This window comes from Sardina pilchardus, chromosome 24 (assembly GCF_963854185.1).
Source record: "Sardina pilchardus chromosome 24, fSarPil1.1, whole genome shotgun sequence".
Classification (NCBI taxonomy): Eukaryota; Metazoa; Chordata; class Actinopteri; order Clupeiformes; family Clupeidae; genus Sardina; species Sardina pilchardus.
The window spans coordinates 15,313,138-15,336,741 of NC_085017.1; the positions used below are offsets into that span (position 1 = coordinate 15,313,138).

Below are 23,604 nucleotides of genomic sequence, written 5' to 3' on the forward strand. Positions count from 1 at the left end.
TCTTACATCTTCTCTCAAACAAAACAAAAACTCCCTCTTAAGAGAATGATGAAAAAAAAAACGTTGAAAAAACTCTTCTACGCACGCGGCTCCAACATAAATTGCACGCCTCTGTCGACCTCGCCGACAGCAAACACAAATATTTGGGCCGACCCCGGGACCCCCACCCCTTCTCCTCCCGACAAGGATCGCTCCGCAGGCTCTGGACGAGCGAGGGGCGCTCACGGGCCGGCTCTCAGTGGCCCGCTCCGGTGACCAGAGGCTCCACTCACACACACTCCTGAGAGCTGGGGAAAACTCTTACATTACAACTACCGTGCAACACATATTTGTCGTAAGAACCTTGACATAACTTCTATACAGGATTCATACACCCCATAACCCAAAGTTTGACGTAGTTTCCATCCCTGTACAAAAGCATGCAGAGGAACTGCCGTAATATATTCCTGCACCATTTTTGAAAGATTCTGAGATTTCTGGAACAGAGTTTCATATAAATAATTTTGGCTTTATGACTTTTTTGTAAGTCTTCCTATTCCAACGAATATTTAAAGGGGTAATAAGTTGTCAGCAACGCTTGGAGGAAGTAGTCATGCATTGTTCAGTGGAGTGTCTGAGACAAAGTATTAGGCAGTAGTTTGGACGCTCTGTGTGTGTGTGTGTGTGTGTGTGTGTGTGTGTGTCTGTGTGTGTGTCTGTGCATGTGTGCGTGCGTGCAGAGCATTGCAGTGTTTCCTCCCTCTCTCTCTCTCTCTCTCTCTCCTTTGGCTCATCTCGAGCTGGCGCTATCAGATAACGCACAAGAGAGAATATCAAAATTCACATTGCAGCAGAGATAAAATTTAATTACCCCATAGTTCTCTCCACTGCACAAAAAACTTAACTACTTAAGAAAACACACTCACACACACACACACACACACACACACACACACACACACACACACACACACACAATGCGCCAAGCCCTTTAATTAAGTTGCGCTGGTTTTGTCGCTGGGGGAGCCCAATCTCCCCTTTAATCCTCCTAACAGTCATGTGTGTGTGTTCACTTTATTCACAATTAGATCAGTGCCGATAAAGATCACAAAATAGCTGGCGCAGTCTTCTCACACACGGTTTCAAACAATGGATGCGAACGTCCACTGGGAATTCCGGCGATTGAGCTCTGAGTCGACAAATTCCATCAATTTACTCGTCTTTATTATTTCTGTAAATCCTTCACATCCCACTGTAATTCGAACAGCTGTTCCACAAAGAATGCAAACATCAAACTTTAAAACTGAGATTGATGACTTCATCGAGCAAATTAGGACTGACAAGTGACAACAATACATTGAGGATGTAAAGGGCAAAATAAATAATTTGATAAAACATAATTCAAATGATCTTTCAATGAGACAGACCCCTGGAGGAACTTAAATTGGCATGTTGATGTTAACTGTTGCTATCAGCCAAGTAACATGTGGCTACTTTTAAAGAGTAATGGAAAGATCTGCTGTATGTCCTGTGCATTAACACCAATATGCAAACATCTCAGTTGCATACATACATCTCTTAAATATAAATATACATCCATATGAACATACATCTCCTTGAATAATTACTTTTAGTTAGTCCACGGTAATGCTATTTAAATGTCAAGTGTGTGTGTGTGTGTGTGTGTGTGTGTGTGTGTGTGTGTGTGTGTGTGTGTGTGTGTGTGCATGTTTGTGTGTGCATGTGTGTGAATGTGTGTGCGTGTGTGTGTGTGTGTGTGTGTGTGTGTGTGTGTGTGTGTGTGTGTGCATGTGTGAGTGTACGAGTGTGTGTGGGTGTATGTGTGCGCGTGCGTGCTGGCACATGCATGTGCGCACGCATTTATGCCAGGCCAAACAATCAAGTTAGATGCTGTTTACAGCACTATTCCGCTTTAATCTCTCAAACTGCTTATGCTAGCAAAAACATTTTTGTCCATCTGAAAAGCTCGTATTGATTTCCTCTGAACCCAACTCCCCACCGCTCCACCAAGAAAAGTGAGAGATGAAGAGTTTCCCAAACCAATATCAGTGTCAGAGTGCGAACGAGACGATTCTGCGCCAGCCGAGCGACATGAAAGCTTGTTAGCCATGCGCCTGGGCACGCAATCAATACCATCACCTGGGTCTGAACGACACTAAGTGTATGGGGGCACGTCAATCAGCACACACACACACACACACACACACCACATAATAAACATGCACCCTTTCTCCTGAACATTCAAAGAATTACTGGAAACTTCCCCACAAAGGCTCTGCCTATGCCAAGCCTGACTGCCCGCCACTGACCAGCTGGTGGAGCTGGACTGGAAGGAGCTAAGGGGGCCCTGATGGGGACCTGCCCCAGGCCCGGGCGACGTCTGCTGGGGAGAGCAGATGAGGTGGGGTGGGTAGTGGGTAGTGGGGCAGTGAGATTGATGGGGTGCATCTGGCCTCACAGCAAAGGCACAGCGACAGCAAGCCTCCATACACTGTTACTAGCATGATACAAAGGGACAGAGATAAGGTGATCATCCGGAGAGATAACCCGTCACAGCAAAAGCTGACAGCCATTACAAATAGGTAGTAGTCTGTACACTACATCTCTCTCTCTCTCTCTCTCTCTCTCTCTCTCTCTCTCTCTCCCACACACACACACACACACACACACACACTCTTTATCACAAGAAGCTGGGTCTTATGCACTGGTATAGCCGCTATACCAGTGCATAATAGCCTGTATGGTACAGATTTAGGAGGCTCAGCGGAACAAGTCATTCACAAGTCCACACTTGGAAAAGAAAAACTACCAGCAACAGCAACTTAAACACGACAACCACAGCACCTCCCTTACACACTCTTCCCAACAGGCTGGATATAAAACTTATTATAGAATGTGTTCAAACATTTTTTTTATGTTCACACACACACACACACACACACACACACACACACACACACACACACAAACACAAAACAAGAGCAGGTTTTTACGTCCAGTCTCTCCTTCACACTAGATGCCCTAAGCACTTTATTCAAAAGCACATACCACACACACACACACACACACACACACACACACACACACACAAGCTCTGATTTAGCCAGAGAAACAGAGGCAGTTGGCCTCCATCTGAAATAACTAGCCTCAGGCTCCAAAGCATGAGGTCTACTACAATTTGAAAATAAAGAAACACCACCACAATGTACCTGTCCAGTTTCTGCCCTTAAACACTCATACACCAGCATTACAAAGACCAAGAAAAATAACGGCACCTTTTTAACATTTTTTTTTTTATTTCCATAATTGCCTACGTTTTCTTATTACAATACTGAATACGCAAAAAAGAAGAACTGCGTCTTCAATCAAGGTGAAAGCCTTTTTTCCGGAAATCCTAAAAATAATCTAATGCAGGCTTTGCCGGCGGAGTGATCTGACATCAATTGCACAAAGTGCTGACGCTAGCCTTGTTATATTTACAATGCAGCTCTATTGGATTTTGGAGAAGTTGTTTTGTTGTGTCGAGGCCCGAGAGCAACGTGCTCTGGCATAGAGACATATGGACTGACTGTACGGGGGCTACTGCTCTAAACTCATTTCTCCCAATAACATCAAAACAGCGCAGGCTAAACATGACCGTAAACTCACGCAAGGCAAACTTGTGGTAATTGATAGCTTATGCCAAGGTAATGGATCACAATCCCCCAACTTCAGTGGCTAAATTTATTACACAGTTAAGTTGAGGACTATTTTATTTTCCGTAAACACACAGACACACACACACACACACACACACACACACACACATACACAGCACAACTGCATGCAAATAATCGGCCCCCGTAACCACACACACAAACATACACCACACACCTGGTCGAACAGTCTATTTTAAATTAAAAACCAATGCGCAGCGTATCGGATTACTCGACGTGACGCGCTTCATGACATATTCAAAAAAAGCTCCATAGCTACAGACCTCGCGTAACAAAGAGCCAAAACCTGTGGCCCATTACGAGCTAAACCGAATTTACTCTCGTTCATCACAACAGCGTTGTAGAGTAATCACATGCTGAATGACTGAATTTCCCATCATGTAAACATGGTCATCAGAGTCCGGGCGGCACACACCGCTGACCACACGCAGAATTCGCTCCGCCAGGTTCGATGTCATGGCGATTAATGACAAAGAGTGACTCACCACCTGGATTTATTCTGTTCCGCAAATACACACACACACACACACACACACACACACACACACACCCCCCTGATCATTAAACGTCATTGTTATCATGGATTCAGTAAAGAATGCTTGAATGCCATGTTTTTGCTCAAAATGAATTTCCACAAAAAAGCTCCCACCCTACAACCAAAACAAACCGCAACAACAAGAAAACATATTTAGTACATTTCAACTGCATTATAAAATGACCCTGAGTGTTACCACAGGTCATTCTCCGAGACCGAACTCTCACCTGTAGTGGCGAAAGATCTCCTCCTCCACCTCGGTGAAGAAGGGGCACTTGGTGCAGGAGTGCTCGGACAGCTGCTGCCCTTTGGCCCCCCGCTCTCCGCCTCCGCCGCCGCCGGCCTCCTCCTCGGGCTTGATGTCCGTCGCGGCGTGAGGCGTGTGCGCGCTGTCGTAGTGCATGAGCAGCAGGTCGATGTCGGTGGTGGCGAACGGGCACTGGTCGCACAGGTGCGTGACCGAGGCTCGCGGCGGAGTGGCGCCTCCTCCACCACCTCCTCCTCCCCCTCCTCCTCCTCCGCCTCCGCCGCCGCCGGGGGAGAGCTGGAGCAGGAGGAGGGCGCAGTGCGAGCAGGCGCTCTTGCGGCAGGCGAAGGGGTAGGAGATGTCGCCCAGGTGCTTCTCGGGGCTGCAGAGGCCGCGCGGGCAGAAGGGGCAGTGCTTGATGGTGCACTTGTGGATGCTGTGCGCCCGCTGGTAGTGGCGCAGCAGCGGCGCCACCACGATGACGTCGGGCCCGTGGTTCATGGAGTAGCGGAAGTCGCAGAACTGGCAGTTGTAGCTGGTCACCACCGCGTCGGGCTCCGCACCTCCCCCACCTCCCGCACCACCTCCACCGCCGGAGCCCTTGTCCTTCCTGCGGGCGTGGAGGAGCGAGGACGCCTGGTCCGCGCCGGCTCCGTCCCTGGAGGACTTGCGCTCGGCCGGGCTGCCCTCTCGGGCCGGCAGGCCGTGCCTCTTGTCGTAGTGCTCCAGCAGCCGGCCGTGGCTGGACGCCTCGCAGCTGAAGCTGCAGTACTTGCACCAGTAGTAGGCCATGCTGCCGGCCTCCAGTGGCCGGCTGGTCGGCGAGGCCGGGTCGGCGGGTCGGATGGGCACCGAGTAGCCCGCCACCGAGTCGTCGTCGGCGCGCACCGCTACCCGGTCCGCCCACTTGCCGTGCTCCTCCAGCCCAACCAGGCCGCCGCCGCGCACCACCACGCAGTTGCCCTTGCGCTCCGACAGGGGCTTGTCCTCGTGGCCCGCCGCAGGGAGAGGCGGCGGGCTCTTCATCTTGTTGGGGTGGGTGGCCAGGAAGTGCTGCTCCAGCTCCACCGGAGAGTTGCCCATGTAGGTGAAGTTGCAGAACTTGCAGCGGAAGTACTTGGTGTTGCCCTGGCAGTCGGGCGTCTTCCTACCGATGCCGATGAAGGTGCCGCCAAGCGTCACCTACAGGGAAAAAGAAAACGGGAAGAAAACACGTGGACATTTAAATAAATAAATAAATCAAGCAAGCGTATGTATATCTTAGTGACTTGAGAAAAAAAGAAGAAAAACAGAGTCCCAGGATGACACAAGAACAGAAACTATAAAAGGATTGCTTTCAGTAACAGAGCCAATAGCATAGGGGATGCAGCAGTCATCTACAAAAAAGGCAAAAATCACAGTTCATTTAATGTTTTTATTACATCTCAGAGCAGGACTCAAAGGGCTCCCTGTGAAAAGATGTGAAGACTATCGGGCTGGAACATATCCTCGGGATAAGGCAATAATACATTTGGGAGCGGAGAAGGGGAAAAAGGCGCACGGTAATACTTTTTATTTCACAAATCCGCTGAAAAACTCAAATTGGGAATTGATAGGCAGGGTGAAGCGACAGACAGCTGAAACTGAAAATTATTTCCTGAAAATGTGTCTAAACTGTGCCTTCGAGGGAACAAAAGGAGTAACTAAAATATATATATATATAATTAAAACAGTTAAAAAGGCAAACAACCACCTGTTTGCTTTCAAATCTTTAAAACAGATAAACTGTTTGAGAGCCGGGAGACAATTATTTTTTTGTTTTTATTTTTCATCTTTTTTTTTCGATACACCATGAACAATCTCATTTAACAGCTCTGAAAGGCCCTCGTGTTATGGCGCAGTTAAACGTCCGCTAAAAGCCTGCTGGAATGAGCCATAAAATAATAGCTAAAAAAAAAAAAAAAGAAAACGCAAAGCATAAAGCCAGGCACGGCGACGGTAATGACAGCTAATATGGATTCGCTGAGAGCGAGTGGGAGGTCCCTGATCCTCCTCGGCCCGCGCCAAAGCGCCGAGAGTAGAGGAGAGGAGCGGGAGCGGAGAAGAGCTCCGAGTCGAGTCGAGGAGGGGAAGCCTGACATCATTCCCGCAGACGGGAGTGGGAGCGCAGGGAACGTCTCGTAATGGCTGCAGCAGACCGAGTTCCTGAGCGCTCCCCGGGGGCCGTATATTCCAGAGATGATGGAAGGCCTTCTGAACCGTGCTCGCGAAAAAGAAAGAAATAAAAAAAGAAAAGAAACGGTCAACCAAAAAAAGTCTGCATTAGAACATATGTGGACGGGACCGACCGCGCGGGCAAATTTAGTCATGTGTTTTTGTTAGTTTTAGTCGCATTAATGTACTTTCGGAGATGTATTGCAGTTTCAGTCGAATATTTAGTGCAGTTTGCGAGGACTGGATAGTTTATAGGGAACGCTTTAAAGTAAACCTGATCCATCTTTTGACATTTTTTTGACACACTCAGTATTTTTATATCACTGGAATCAGAGCTGTCTTGCCCAGCTTTAATAACATTAGACAAAGATCGGCAGGGGGAGTGTGAATATGTGTGTGTGTGTGTGTGTGTGTGTGCGTGTGTGTGTGTGCGTGCGTGTATTTGTGTAGGGGGAGTTTCTACATCTCACCATGTCCCATGAGACACTAGAGTGCCATCGGCCGCAGACTGCATCAGGCAGATTATGATTGAATTTAAAAAGCTTAAGTGATATCCACAACCTCTCCCTGTGCGCACCCACTTACAAAAAAAGGCACGACAGTAAAATAAACTCAACCTAAAACTGTGTGCAATATTGAGCAAATATGCTCCTCTGCGAAGGGAACGGCAAAACACATACCATCTGCAAATGGCAACTCTAACAGAAACAAACGTACACTATATATAGCAACAAAAATATGACTTTTCATATTAACCTCCATTGTAAAAAAAAAAAAAAATTACAAATGCACAAAAGCAAGATAAGAATAGTAACTATTTCCTTCCAGAGAGGCTGGGATAAATGATTCCAATTGTGTGCTTTGGTGGGGCCAGATCACCTTGGCCTGGCATGGGACGGCCGGTGCGTAGGTGGACGAGGGACTGGGAGGGGGCACACACACACACACAAAGCACACACACCTCATTTCCAGCAGAGCAGTGTAGTCAGTCATTACGCCGCTCGGATTGTAAACACGACATCGCTGAAGTGGAGAGCGTAACCGCACAGAGGGCCCGTGCAGATAAATGCCACTGACATCTGCTCATTACTGCTCGTTTTAAATAAATCGAGTTCCTCCTGTTTTCACTGGCGCTCTACTCAACTCGACTAACACCCCCCCCCCACACACACACACACACACACACACACACCACCACCATCACTACCACCACCACCCCTCAACCCAACTTTAACCCCCCCCCCCCCTCTCTCTCTCTCTAACCCCTCCCTCACATTCTCATTGGGTAATGAGAAATCACAGTCTTCTATATTACCGCATGGAAAATTCCACTAGGAATGAATACTGAATGTTTTTTCTTTCTTTCATCGCATTTTTTTTTCAGTTTCATAATGACAATATGGAAACCCCGGGGACTTTCGATTGATATACTTAGCAGGGGCGGGTTCTGTACGACATGGTTAAATTTGATCAAATCGAGCGGATGGTAATTGCGACAGGTAATGCTATTTCTGCTCTTGGTGGGACTTGTTAGGCTGTGCCTTTTCCTTCCCTCCATAGAGCTTGTCCATGTGTGCAATATAAGTTTTGGCATGAACTTCCACTTTGTCTTAATACAAGAAACTTTCACTTTTTAGTGTCATAATAAATCTCTTAAGTGATCGCGCCACTTTAAAAAAATGACTTGCAGCTTGCCTGAGTGGACTAGACAGATCTCCCACCTGCAGACCTGGACTTGAGGCTGGAATATTACTGAGTGGGCTTTTAAAAAAAACATAAAAGAAAATAAATTTCGTGAAGGAAAAACTGACTTTGGCGTTCAGTATGACTAATCTAGCTATTTCTGACTTGACTGATGATTACTGTGAAAAACTGCTCACTGTTACTTTAACAAATGGCTTTTTTGTCACACTCATTTTGTCTAAACGCCGTCCCGTCATCTGCATTTTCCACTGTATTAATGCACCCAACTTAAAATGTCGCGCAGATGCTAAAAAGCTCAGATACTGACCTGGAAGTCGCATATAATAGCACATGTACCAAGTTATACTCACTAAACGCAGCCTTTACAATACATTTTATGCAGCATAATAGATTTTAAAAATACCACACAAATCTATATGTTCAAATTTCCATCTTTTGAGCTGTGTTTATTTTGCCCTTTAATGTACGAATTAAATGTTACAAGAAGGCAATTACATATAATTGCACTTCCAATTTTGAGATGAATACTACCTGCCAACCTTTTCCAGGCCTATTTTCCACTTTCCTACCTACCTACCAAACGGCAAATGCAATTTATTTCTAGGAGTGTGTACTTGTGTGATGTCCTTGGGACAAATGGCACAAAATCTCTGTGCGGTGCATGATTCTTACAACCAATCCAGTAAGGGGACAGTATGGTCATTAATGTATGAATTGATTGTTTAAATAAAGCAATTACCGTCTATGAAATTGTACTTCAAACCCAATTCTAGGATGAATATCATCTTCCAACAAACACTATTTTCTATTAACCTACCTACAAACTGTAATTTATTTCTATGTATGCAGCTGCAGCACTATGTATGCACTTATATGATATTGCTGGGACCAGTGGGATGTACAGTATATCTGGGTGCTCTGCACGCACCTTACAGCCTAAGCCGTGGGAAGACAGTAGGTGCTTCTCAACATGCCTCCTCGATCCTCGATGCTCGATCCTCGAGGGGCGTTCCCACTGATCTATAACTAACACTGGATAGACTATCCCATTGTTTTCGCCCCATCATTCTTCATGTAGATCAGTGAGTATCGAGGCCCGAGGAGCGAGGGAGGACGCACCGTATAAAAGCCCAAATGAGAGGCACCCAGTGTGTTGGTTACAGGGCTGGAAATTAAAATTTGAAAATGTGGAAATGTATCAGCCAATAGCAGATTTCTGGTCAAATTAACCAGCCACTCAATGTTAAATCTACCAGCCACTCTCACATTTTACCAGCATTTGGCTGGTGGCTGGTGCTAATTTTCATCCCAGTGTGTTGGTTACCTGCACATCGTAGGTGCCGTTGAGTAGTGAGGGCCGTGGGGAGGTGGGGTCGGGTAAACTCCCACTGAGCCCAGCCTGCCCCAGCAGCCGCCCGCCGGCCTCCTTGCCCTGGCTTTGGGCCGAGAACTGCACCATGTTGTGGAGCGCCAGGATCTTGGTGTCCAGCTCGGCGTCCTGCCGCGTCCGGTTGTGCAATCCCAGGTGGTACTTGCGGAAGTGTTTGATCAGGTCGGTGGGGTCGTTGCCGTAGTAGCCGTAGCCGCAGATGTTGCACTTGAAGTCCTGCAGCTTGGGGGAGGAGGAGGATGGGGGGGGGATGCCTGAGTCCGAGCCAGGTGGGCTAGAAGCGCCCTCTGTCCTTGGCAGGCCGGGGGTGCCGTTGCTGTTCCTCCGCAAGTGGAGAGATGAGCGGAGGGGGGGCATCTCGCCGTCGTCGTGGCCCGTCTCCGGGCTGTGTGTGGCCGAGTCGCTCTCCTGCCCGTTGCTGGTGCAGCCCTGCACGATGACCCCGCCGCCCGTCCGCTGCCAGCCTTCCTGCAGCCTGCAGACGCCGCCGCCGGGCTCGCGGGCCTCCTCCCCCTCCTCCTCCTCCTCCTCCTCCTCGAACCGGGAGGGGGACGCGGAGCAGCCGTGGCGCGCGTCCGCCGCTCTGTCGGCGCGGGACGTGAGAATCAGCAGCCGGGTGTCTGTCTCGCCGTCCTCCCCTCCTCCTCCTCCTCCTCCTCCGGGAAAGGCCCCGCCGCCGCTGCTTCCGCCCTTCTTGTGTCCCGCGCCGTAATGAAAAGCAGGCTTGTCTCTTGGCGCGCCTGCCTCTCCGCTGTCGCCGCCGCCACCTCCTCCTCCTCCTCCTCCTCCTCCTCCTCCTCCTCCTCCTCCTCCGCCGCCGCCGCCTCCTCTCCAGGCGCGCTTGACGGGCGGCTCCTCGGGCTCGTCGGCCGCCACGGGCACGTCGGCGCGCTGGCCCTGCTCTCCGTCGGCGCTGCTGGGCTCGGCTGGCCGTCCGCCGCCGTCGGCGTCTTCGCTCTCGGGCCCGCTGGCCTCGGCCGCCAGGGCCTCACCCTCCTCCTCCTCACCGCCGAAGCTCCTCAAAGGGGGGTTCTTTTTCCGCACCATATCTGCAAGAGACACAACAGCAAGCAAGAAGAGGAGAGGGTTAAGGACGCGGAGGCCTCTTTTGTGGTGCAGAGCATAGACCATGATAAAACAAAAAACGAAAAAAAAAAAAAAAAAGAGAACCTTATGACTGTGGAGCCTGTTTTCCTAACCATCTACAAGTCGTAAAAGAGAAACAAAAGCATCTTCCAATTGTTCTGGTATGTTCTAAATGGAGGGAATAAAAGGACTGTGCGGTGAACAAGTCTTTTGTGAACAACAAGTTGTGCCCCTTTTCCCAGCTTAGTCCATAAACTGTTCTTTTGAGCCCTAATATCAGCGACGATGTCGGGCGCCGAGCTTTGTTGATGATATTTTAATGAATAAAATCTGTGCGCTTGTGTCACTGATGTGGCTTGCGGACCCGCATTTTAAGCAGCGAACCAAATCAAAGAGCAAAAGGGAGTGGGGTTTTTGAAAGGATGGAGGGGGGTGGTGGGGGGTGGGGGGGTGGTGGAGGGGGGGATCTGGGGGTGGCTGGGATGATTTTCTAAACTGATTCGTGACATGAAATCACCCTCAGTGTGAGGTCACATGAGCGTATCGCTTACAGATAATGACGAGAACGAAAAAAGTTTGGAAAAAAATCATTAGCTGGGCTTTACAGTACTTCTCCATAAACAACATTAAAGAAATGTGTTCTAGATACTGAGATCAAACACAAGAGTGAGTGAACAGCATTTTAGACATGTTCCTATAAAATAGCTGTGCATGAACAAACTGTACTTTTTTTCGCCCCATACTACCCTCGCTCACAATTTCTCATTGGTCCAGAATCCACTCCACTCTTATTTAGCCAGTGCAAACGATCGAGAGCAATTTCCTAATTTAGGTTGTGAAGCAAATGGGTATTAAATCAGGCAATGGGACAACGCCTAAACCATGGCCATGTTAATAGAAGCCTTTAGGAAAATCTAATCTGAACCAACGGCACACAAATCTTACCACACCCCGTTCTCTCATTACGCCACCGCCGGTTCAGTCCTCCTTTCACAATCCTCACGCTGGGCTCGTCTGACTTAACATGCGCCACCAGTAGTCACTGAGACAATCACTCTGAATACAGATTTCTGTTTTTCTTTGTGAATGTGTGTGTGTGTGAGTGTGTGAAAGTGTGTGAAAGTGTGTGTGAGAGTCGAGGGATATGTATTTCTTTTTTGTTATAATGACAGGAAACAAAGAAAAACTTGATTGCGCGATTGCGTCACACGCTAATGCCCGAAGTCTGTCTAAACCTCAGAATTCTCTGGCACCTCTCGGTCCCTATTAAAAAGGCCGTGGAGATTGGAGATTGGAACGAAACGTTGCCGTTAAAACCCTTTGGAGCACTGACCAAACAGACTCACTATTTTTAAAATTGCATGAGGTCGACTTTAGAGAAAAAAAAAATAACAGTGCAGACCACTGTGCTGCTATTACATTAACTGAGAAGTGAAAACAGCTTTTATCTACAGGGCCTCGGAGAAAATGTCAAAATGGCCGTGCATTACGATGGGTAAACGAGATGTTGACACAAAATACCCTCTGTGCCCCTTGCTCCCTTTCCCTCCTGAAATGCACGCACACACGCAAAAAAGAAAAAGCTGGGATTTCAGTTTCAATAAAATTTGGATCAATGTAAACCTCCATCAAAACCAGAGTGCACTACATATTTAATCACATTTCAGAGAATGTAAGAGTAATCTTTCCAGGCTCCATTCATTACCTGCCCTAGCAGCACTACCTTGTTATACTTCTTCAATTATTTATTCGTCCGTCTCTCACTCCGTGGGGCAGGGATAAAAGCGCTGGGATGCCCCTAAGCACAGAGGCTTCATTAGTGGATGCAAGTTTACAAGAAAAAAATCAAGTCAAGTATTTTTTTCTTTATTATATTCAAGCTTCTAAGGGGGAGGATGACCACCGTTACCACCTGAATGCCGCCATCCACAGATATAATAATCAGTGTTCATAGCTCTGAGCCATTAAGCACATTCCTGTGCTAGTCAATTCGAATCACCATTGCCTTTATTTTCATCTTTTGCCCCGGCCCCCAGCCCCCAGCCCCCGCCCGCGTTCTTTATTGCGGTCCTCCCTGTCCGTTATTGTGGCTTCCTCGAGAACTTAATAACGTATAATATGGCTTTTGAAGAGGAGAGGACAATCCATTTCCTTAATTAAAAAAAGTCGGGGAGGTGGGGCGCCGATGTTTTGGACTTGCATACTGAGCAGTGGCGAACAACCCGCTGGACAGAGCCTTATAGTGTACGGCCAATGAGATGACACAGTCAAGATCAGTCAAGCTTGCTGTTTCAATTCAAGTACAGTATGTGTACTGTACATCCACCTCTTTACTAGTAACTTCCCAGCCCCTCTGAAGCAATAGTGCAGTGTGATTCTACATTAGTCTGGTACATTAGATATTGCCTGCACATCACTAGCGAGACACTGCTGTATACGGTTTGAGACAGTCCTGCTTCTTTCGTCATGGAGACACCATTGTGACAAAAAAAAAAACATGGCCTGAAGTGCAGCTGCCACAGCAACCTCCTTTCACTACCCAGCAACACTCTCTTGAGATTTCCTCTGAACAATCTAGTCTGATTTTATCACACGGCAAAGCAAGCCAAGTTTGCCAAGAATATTGACAAAGATGCCCTGACGTGAGCACTCATTCAACAAGATGCCTGGCATGCACGTGAGGAACAAGGCCTGCTTTGTGCTCCATGCAAGAGCACTTCCGACTGCTCGCTGAAAGGCGTCAGATCAGAGGATTTATCAGCCGAAGACAGGCCTCAGTCACATTAGTCCAGGAGGGAGAGGCTCTTAGGTGGATTACTTTGATAAATAAAGGTGTGCGCGCCTTTCAAAACCTGATCACCCAGTCTAAGATCCTACCTGTTGTAAAGCGAAAAGGGCAAACATCAAAATCTGTCATGATTGATAGACATACTGTATTTACCTCTGGCTCCTCCTAAACTGTGATGGCACAAGCAAGTCAAGCAGGTCAGAACAGCAGCCTACACAAGTTGTCATTTAACTCCAATTGTAGATGTTGCAGATGTGAGAAATGGAGCGGTGTGATATTTGCCAGAAAAGCATTTCAATGTTTTCCACCTGCCACTATAAAGGCAGCATGTGGTTCAGTGAATGGGAGCGATCAATGACTATGACAGAAACCTTCACGCGGACAAAAACAGGCAAACGCTGTGGAGTGTCACGTTTCACCTCCCCAGTGACGGTGCTACGGGCCAACCACAATGACACACGAGGCGACCCTTCTCAAAATATGTCATCCAAGATGTCAAACTAAATCATGCAATTCTTGCTCGCCCCTTTTTTTTCCGATTCCGGTTCCCACATGGGCAGGAGAATAGGAAGAAGAGAGGGGGAGAAAAAAAGCTCCAAACAATGAGCGCTCCACAGCGGATGACGTTGTGTCTGGTCCACATGGACGACCCTTGTTAAAAGGAGGGTGGGGGGTGGGGGGTTGTTTTGACTGGGGGGACACGGGAGCTTACAACAATAGCGTCTTGAGTTCACTAACCCGTCTCGTTCTACGAGGGCAGCCAGGTGGTCGGCATCACATTTGGGGCCTGCTCCGATGCACTGTCACGGCAGGTATTCTTCACCAAAGTCAGGGGGCAGTATCTAGCCTCAGGGTCTTAAAGGCTTGTGCTGTCATAACACAATCAATGTCTCAGACTCAGACTGAGTGGGGGTTGGACTGAACAGGTCGGATATTACGATTAAAATGCTGCAGGAATCAGGATGACCTTGCTCATAGACAGAGACAGTGTGCTTTTTATTATCTAATGCAGAAATCTTTCTGTCAACGGTATACTCAGTATTAAGATGAGCACCTTTTAATGATACTGCTCAGCATGCTATCAAGGTCAGCTGAAGTAAAGTTTCGAGGATTCACGACAAAATCCAGAAGTTTCAAAAAAGCTCTTTGGAGCTATGAACCATAATAATAACATCATGTTCTATGACATGAATTTCAAAACCTGTGAAAGTAAAAGGCATATCGTCACCTTATTAAACTAATCGCCTAAGTACTATTTCTCTGGAGTTGTAGTAGTTCTAGAGTACACAGGCCTGGTATGGCAAGCATGCACATAACCTCAAGTCCTCATGTCCTACATCTCCCAAGTGGAGAGTGAGAGTGAGAGTGAGAGTGAGAGTGAGAGTGAGGCCCCTGTAGCATCTTTACAGCACTATGAGCCTTCTTCAGCCAGTCAACACAGCGAGCAAAAGCAACCGTGCCCTGGAGGTGCAGTGATCTGCTGTAACGCAGTCAAATCTGACTCCCTCTGCTTCCCCGCTCTTCCTTTCGCAGCGGCGCGTCCAAATACGGACTGGGGAAGTGAGGCTCTTTCTCAGCGGCTCAGGGGAGCAAACATGACCGGCGGTCACAGACACAGCTGGTGGGACCCCCACAGACTGAGAGTGAGCTCTATAATAATGCTCATCTGCCTCCCCACCTCTCCTCTCCTCTCCTCGCCTCTCCTCTCACCAGAGGAAGTTGGCTGGGCAGGGGGTGTGTGTTTATTAAAACTATATTACCACAATAGCCTCGACTCAAATTTAGCCATGCACGTAAAACCCTGTGAATACGAGGGGGTTGGAGTGATTTAGGACACAGAATACATTTGCTCCCCAGCGCACATACAAAACAGACAGCAGGCAGCAGTCATGCATATCTATACTCACTGGCGCGCACACACACACACACACACACACAGACAGACAGACACACACACACACACACACACACACACACACACACACACACACAAGCCTACCCTTTCCTCAGGGGGAGTGACAAGAGTGGCATACACATCCTGGCTGACTTCCTCATGAGGCTAGAGAGAGCGAGAGAGAGAGACATCCCCCCCAAACACACCCCCACCCTCCCCACCCACCCACACAGACACACATCCCAACTACCCAGCCTTCTCACCCCCCTAGGAAAGAGACACCAAACAACTCTCAGATGCCATAGGAGAGCACAAGGCTCTACTTTTTCAATAGCAGTCAAGGGGGGGATACAAGACGAACCCGAAGGAAGAAAATGAGTTGAATCTACTTTATCTGTTATTGCTTGGCACCAAAACAACAACAAAAGGGGAGGCGAGCGTGCTTTTACGAACAATGCGATATTCACCAGCCACACATGGCCACTGGCCTCTAGCTCACTCAGTGAAGAATACCATATGTGTGTGGTCATGTGTAAAAAAAGCTCCTTCAGATGGACTAGACAGACGAACCCCCAACACACACACACACACATACACACACACACACACCAGTGTCACCCCACCCCCATCCCACCTTCCCTAACGTGATGCTTCACACACACATCAGATGATGTAATCTGACCACAGCTATTTTTCTCTTTCAGTAGGTGTTTGTGTGCTGCGGTTTGGAGACAACTTATGTCAGGTTCCCAGCCTGTTTGTTTATTGTGTTGAATCAATTGCGCTATATTAGACTGTATTCTGTCCACGTGCGCCTGCTTTCATACTCAAGCAGGAGTGCACAGCTCACACAAACACACACACACACACACACACACACACTAAGGGCACGCATGCACGCACGCACGCACGCACTCACTCTCGCACGCTTCCCCCAATCCCCCCAATCCCATCCCCACCCTAACCCCCACCCTAACCCCCACCCATCTACAGAAACTATTGTTACCATGAAGCCACGCGACACATTAATTGAAGCTCCAGAACTAATACAGCCTTCCACATTGAAAATAATTACTGCTGAAGCAAGATAACTATCTGGCATTAATGCTCCGTCTCTTTTGCAGTACAACATACCATTTTTTTCTCTCCACTTCCCTCAGATATCAAGTTGCTGCTCCGGTAGAAATGTTTAAGCTCTTTAATCAAATCAAGTTAGAAAACTTTAACTTTAGACATCCCAGCCCCTGCATTCCTAGGCTAGTCAACCTTTTACAGTGCTGTAAGTTGTTTTGATACAAGCACTATAAAAACAGAAAGAGAGAGAAAAATCTCTCTCTCTCTCTCTCTCTCTCTCTCTCTCTCTCTGTCTCATGAAAGAGATTTCACCTTACACAAACCTGTGCAAGCTTAGGGGGGAAACAGTCACAGCCATGGGAACCATGTAAAGGACCGGTGTCCCCCCGCCAGCTCACTCTATTGCCTAAAAACCCAGCGTGGCGCAAGCCTTTCATTCACCATCAAAGCCACCCTTGCTCACTTGCCCCCCCATCAACCCCCCCCCCGAAATCATCCCTAACCTTTTGGACATTTACGACAGCGTGACATCGATGGTATTTATTGGGCTATGAGACAAATATACATGGCATGAGATTAATAAAACTGACAATACAAACTTCCTACCGTCACTTTTTAAATGTCTGAATATGACACCAAGTAGTCAACATGTAGCCTAATAGTTAATGCAATCCTCAACCTGATCACATCTGAGAGAATTTAACGCAATACAATACAACAACGTGCCTGTACTATGATTTGTCTGTTCAGCATAAGGAGTCACTGAGAGTTTACGTGTGAGCTGAATAACAAAGAAACATAAAAAAGTACATATTGAAGATAATGCAACACCCATACAAGCATTCTTCTGCTCAGACGTAGGAGACTATAGGAAAGCTTCATATGGAATTCATGTAAGACAATAAATTCAAAAGTGCCAGTCTGTTGAAGTCTACCTTCGGCCATCCATCAAACACTGCAGCCTCACATGTTAGACCTGGGATGGAGAAAGCATTTTTATCCCAAAAGTAAAGCCTCTTGGCACTTGTTTCCACTATAGCCTCCCTGGCAGTACATATGCAGTGAACTAGATAACTCCAGAGCAGAAAATGTCCTTTTTTTCTCTCCTTTAAAAAAAACAGTGTCAAGAAGAATTCTCTCTCTGGCCTTCAGTGTGTCACATTTGAGAAAAGGGAGAGACTTAAAAATACACCCCGGTCCTCTAATGGAGACTCCACCTTTATAAACAAGTCGGAGAGGCGACATCATTTCAGCGGCCCGAAATAGCCCCGCACGTCTGTCTACTCCAACGCCATCACAGAGGAATAGACTTTATTCGCGGGAGCAACGAGGGGAGGAAAATGGAGCAGAAGGGTGCGCAACAGCATGCTAATCCTCCCCTTCTTCTTTAGCAGCAAATACAAAAAAAGGGGGCTGCCGCCTTGCAACACAGAGGCCTTTTGAAGAGGACACAGATTTTTGCCGGAAAAAGCATGGGCTTTTACAGATGTCCCCCGAAAAAACACAAATCTGCACTACAGAATATATTCCGCAGATTTATGAAGAAAGGAAAGTGAAACAGAGAGAGAGAGAGAGAGAGAGATAGAGAGAGGTACCGGGGGAGAGAGAGAGAGAGATGGAGAGGGAGAAAGAGATTGTGTGCAAAGCCTGCGCAGGCATGGAAAATAATCAGGGGGCAAATGGAGCACTTGTGGAGTGGGCTTTGTCATGTGCCTTCCTTTTCAAACGCCATAAAACTGCAGCGATGACTTTGCTTTATCTGAGACTCCGCTCCCAACAGGGAGGACTCCTCTTGAAAAGGCCCCCTCCCTCCTCCCTCTCTCCTCCCCCCCCCCCCCCCACACACACACACACGCAAAGCTCTCCCCCAGCCAAGGGGAGAGACGCAACAAAAGCTCCCTTGCGTTTTCAAAAGGTTTGGGATACGAGCACAGCAATGATCACTACCCTGAGCTGGATAGCCGCCTCGGCTCCCTGTAAACATGGAAGCAGTCTGGAAATGGATTGCTTGGAGAAGGATTTACGATCGAAGCTTACGGCAATCGGGAAAAATATGTTGTTGGACCTCTGGCTATGAGAAGCTTGTACATCTGTAAATGTCTAACCAGCGGGCCTACCACATTACCTGACTGATTCATCTTCACAAACCCAACGCTAATCAGGCTTGATAATAACTACAACATAGATTCAAACAGTCCTGTTTGTTTGTCTGTTTGTAGGTGAAAGGCAAGAAATATAGAAAAAGGCATCAGTTTTTAAAAAGTGTCTAAGCTTAGAAACACAAACAGCAGCAGCAGCAGCGGTAGCGGTAGCAAGCGAGAGCGAGAGCAGAAGCAGACTCTAAATCCACACGGTCACATAATTAATTCCCTGACAGAGTATGGCTCGTCACCTTAAGCCGGTTGCAGTTATGGCATGCTGGAGGAGGAGGGAAGAGAGAGAGAGAGAGGGAGAGAGAGAGAGAGAGAGAGAGAGAGAGAGAGAGAGAGAGAGAGAGAGAGAGAGAGAATGGGGAATGGGAGGGGGGGGGTGGAAATGGGTGGAGGTGCGAACACGTCAAAAATAAAGAGCTTTTCCCATAATTCTTCCCAGCAGTTCGCCCTTTTAGGTGTGTGTGTGTGAGAGAGAAAGGGATACAGAGAGAGAGAGAGAGGGAGAGGAGGAGAAGGAGGGAGGGAATGAGATAAAGCAAGAAGGAGGTGGAGAGAGTGAGAGAGTGAGAGAGAGAGAGAGAGAGAGGGAGAGAGGGAGGGAGTGAAAGGATGACACTCTGAATGGGACAGGGCCGTGACTAACTGCCTCTCCATGACTTTCTTTCCCCCCCTGAGAGGCACGTTTTTCTGGGCACAATACAACAAACACACAACTCTCTTCCTCCCTTTCTCTCTCCCCACTCTCTTTCTCCTGAGTCACACAACTAAGCCTAAGTCATGTTTATTCATAAGCACACATCCACATCAAAGCCCGGCTGCACTGAGAGGCAAGGCCGCTGCAGCACTGGCAAGATTACGGCCCTCCTGACGTCTTTTGAGGCTGCGATATTCAATAACTCCGGCTCCCTCCCCTTGTACTTGTGGCTATTACAGCCCTTAACTCTTTCCAGTCGCGACTGCAGGACACGTTTATAAGAAACGTTTAATTGTGCAAGACGACGGTAAACCAGCGTCGCCAAAAGGCTGGGCTCCCTGGTTTGCGATTCTCACACAAGTCATGGCCCGCAAAAACCCGAGCGCCGCAGCACCCACCGTGACTTGCATGTAAACGAAAAAGACAACTTGTCATTACAAGTTTTTGTTGTTTAGGTTTACAGAGCTACTAATTTACAACTTTTCGTGCCCATGCTTCGTTTGAGTGCGTCAGCTTTTCGAGAAAGTTGCCACACCAGAGCGAATGACTGAATGAGAAAACAGGGCTGTTTGGCCAGCTTTCAAACGTTGCGCTCACGTGCGAGGAACTGAACAGGTTGTGCGAACCGTAACGCAGCGGCACCCTTTTTTTTTCTCTGTACCTATTTGATCTGAGCAAACCACCTGTCACATAGGCGTTGTCAGGCGCGACTCTTCACCCGTCGCGTCGGCGCCCTCGGCCTGTCGCACCGACAGTTCTCACCGGGGCTCAGTGCTGCTGGTGCACCGCCGACCAGAGCAACTTTTGGTTGCTGCTTACTTCCTCCTCCTGCTCCGACTCTTGCACTCCCCTCCCCCACATCTCTGGGCTTCTCGAGCTCTCTCAGGACCCCCAAACAGCACCCCCCCCCCCCCCCGCCTCCTCCTGTTGCTCCTCCAGCCTAGTTGAGAAAAGAGGGGGATGGGTGGGTGATGGTGTGTGTGTGAGCATGTGTGTGTGTGTGTGTGTGAGGGGGGTGTTGTGGTGAGGGGGTGGGGGTGTAGGGTGGCCCCAGCCTGAATGACCTGCCCTCTTTGCACTCAATCAGCGCACACTGGAACCGGAGACAACAGAGAACAACTGCTTCCCCTACACTTCCTGTGATCACAGGCGCGGAGCTGCCAGAGAGGGCCAGGGATCACGCGCTCCAGAGAAGGGCCGCAGATAACAGGCTTCCGCCAACGCCGTGCTGTGTGTGTGTGTGTGTGCGCATGTGTGTGTGTGTGTGTGTGTGTGTATGTGTGAACATGTGTGTGTGTGTGTGTGTGAGAGAGAGAGAGACAGAGAGAGAGAGAGAGAGAGAGAGCGAATAGGTGCAAAAGAGAATTGGTAAAAGAGTAGAGAAGGGAGGAGAGGCTCAGAGGATGAAAGAACTGAAAATACAGGAGAAGGAAAGAAGAAGTAGACATAGCTCAGATACAGAAAGAAAGCCACTCAAGGAATTTGCAATCTTGTGTTTTTACAAAAATCACACAAATGCAAGGATTTTCCCCAAACGCTTGCAATGAGCTGTAATTTTCTTTAACTCCCAGTCTATTTCCTTAAATATGCAAAATTGTCTGAGCAATATAAAAATCTACATCTGAGATCTACTGCAGGAATGTTTCCATGTTTGAGCGTATACCAAGTATAACATCTGAGCCATGTCCACCATTAACTCTCACACATTGTATGCTCTACGACGTCAACTTTGGAAATGCAGATCCGTCTCACTTTAAGAGAAAACATTAGGGTAAAATAATAACCTACATGTTTTTAGCTTACTTGCGCCTTACATTAAGAATCTATTGCCTCTAAGTCTTTTTATAACTTACAGTCACCAATGATCACAGATTTAGTTTTTAATGCAAAACCTGTCATAGGCCTATTCATTGCAATTTACTTGCAGTTTTTGGATAATTCCCACCCGGAAATTATCGCAATTTGAACCACAATTTTTGACATTTCCTGCAGCAAATTCAGTCATTTTTGGCTGCAAGTAGCACAATAAACCCTTGCACGATTCTGCACGGAGTGAAGAAAGAAAGAATGAAAGAAAGAAAGAAAGAAAGAAAGAAAGAAAGAAAGAAAGAAAGAGAGAAAGAAAGAAAGTAAAATAAGAAAAGAAAGTAATTCAGATAGAGCAAATGAAAGACAAAGTTCCAGACAGCTCATTTCTGTAGCACTCGGTCCCGTGAGCTAACCTACAGACATTCTTTTTCTTTTCTTGAAATACATAATGACCCCCTTATCGGACTCCATTATGCTCTAGTGATGGTTTACGTGGCCCACTTCACTTTCAACAAACAGTCACGGATGTTGCGCTACATCTCTCAAAATCATTTACAACCAAATCAGCTTTTAGGCCACTGTTTCTCAAACAACTCGACTCTTCTCTAAATGCCTCTCACCTCTAATGGGTATTGACGTTTGTTTCAATGCCGTAAATTAAACACTACGCCACGATGCAGACAATGTCTCTTCACCTCGGGTTCAGAAATACCTGCAGGGTAAGTATATTAACAGAACTAAACAAAAAGAAAAAGCTTCCCAGGCCAGAGGTAAGCTTGAGTGAACACCACCACCCCTGAAATTGCACCGCATTTAGCAACAGGAAAGAACACTAGGGCACAGTCACAGGCGCCATTGCCCAACAGCGTTAGCGAAGCTTCTGAGTGCGAAAGCACTTCTGCTTGTGTGAACCTCTGTTTTCTTCCTGAAGAAATGCAATCACAGCGTACACTAGTGAGTGAGTCTCTCACTTGCTCTTTCACTCTCTCTCACTCTCTCTCTCTGTCTTTCTCTCTCTCTCTCTCTCTCTCTCTCTCTCTCTCTCTCTCTCTCTCTCTCTCTCTCTCTTTCGTTCCCTAACACTGTCCCTCCGTTCTCACCGCTAACGCTTTTTCTCACACATGCGTTTATGGAGCAACAGATGTTCCCGTGCTCTGTGATGTTTTTGAACTTTCCTGTGAAGGACTTTGAGACAGTTTAGAGGGGCCTTAAGGCAGCACAATAGATTTAATTTCCTCTCGCACCCCCTCATCTCCCTCTGCCCCAACCTGCCCCCCCCAAACCCCTCCGCCCTCCCTCCACCCCAACTCCACACGATGATTTAAATGGTTATGAGCTTTTTATGACTGCTGCTTCCCCGGTGCCCTACCCAGAAGCATGTTACAAATTGCAACAAACACAGCAGAGGCACTGGGAGAGCAGTGAGTATCAGATAGCACATCACACGGAGCCCGGGAGAAAGTCGTTTCTACAAGCCGCTGTTTCCTAGTGCCCTGCAACAAGCTCCTTTATCTGTCAAACAAAGGTTTATGACATCAAAATCGAGAAGTGATAGGGAAAATCACGCTGGTGTGTAACCAACACTCCCCCCCTGCCCCCCCTCCCCTTCAGTGGTGCAACAATTTTCCTACGATTCATAGTGGGCCGTTGCAGCTACAGTGCGAAACCGACAGTAAACCACAGCACTTAAAACACATTTCCCCTCAGGCTAGTGTCACACATTGTTGCGACATGACAAAGAAAATCCTCCACCGGTTCACTGAAGAAAAAAAAAAAACACATCACCCACCCAAAGGGACAAAAAAAAAAAAAAAAAAAAACAGCTCACCCACCCATTTCCTTTATCTGTTTATCAGTGTTGCTTGTTTATTTGCACGTGTTTGTTTGTGTCAAGTTTGTTTGGGTGTGATAGTGAGTAACAGCCACAGAGGTCACCGGGAGGCAATAGAGTTGGCACCTTACAGTCCGGGCCTGAAAGAGGAGGTGACAGAAACAGAGGGATGAGCCTCTCCCGGACACAAAAAAAGAGAAGCACCTCCAGCTGCACCTTCCTCGGAGAACAGATGGAAGGGGCAGGGCGGCCTGGTCCTAAAGTGCCTTGTTAGGCTTCCTTTACGACTCTGTTACAGACTTACAAGCTGCTACGGACACATCCATGCTCTCGTTCATAGTCTCCATGTAGACAGATGGACGAGGAATTCAAGATAGTGGAAGGACAGAAAAGCCTTCAGTTCACATAGACCACTGACAGTAATAGTTTGTGGAACTGTGTTGTTGTGAAGATGGGGTTTTTGTATTTTCTTTGCATACTGTTACGACTG

At 47.6% G+C, this 23,604-nt stretch overlaps 1 protein-coding gene across 1 annotated transcript in view; it reads right to left on the minus strand.

Annotated features, from left to right (window-relative positions):
* trps1 (trichorhinophalangeal syndrome I) overlaps positions 1–23,604 on the minus strand; it is a 106,486-nt gene that overhangs the window by 66,497 nt on the left and 16,385 nt on the right. The window contains exons 3-5 of the mRNA XM_062530146.1: positions 10,601–10,834; positions 9,720–10,513; positions 4,479–5,680 (exon numbers count right to left, since the gene is read on the minus strand). Coding sequence (XP_062386130.1) covers positions 4,479–5,680; positions 9,720–10,513; positions 10,601–10,834 — 2,230 coding nt within the window. The remainder of the gene's footprint in view (positions 1–4,478; positions 5,681–9,719; positions 10,514–10,600; positions 10,835–23,604) is intronic.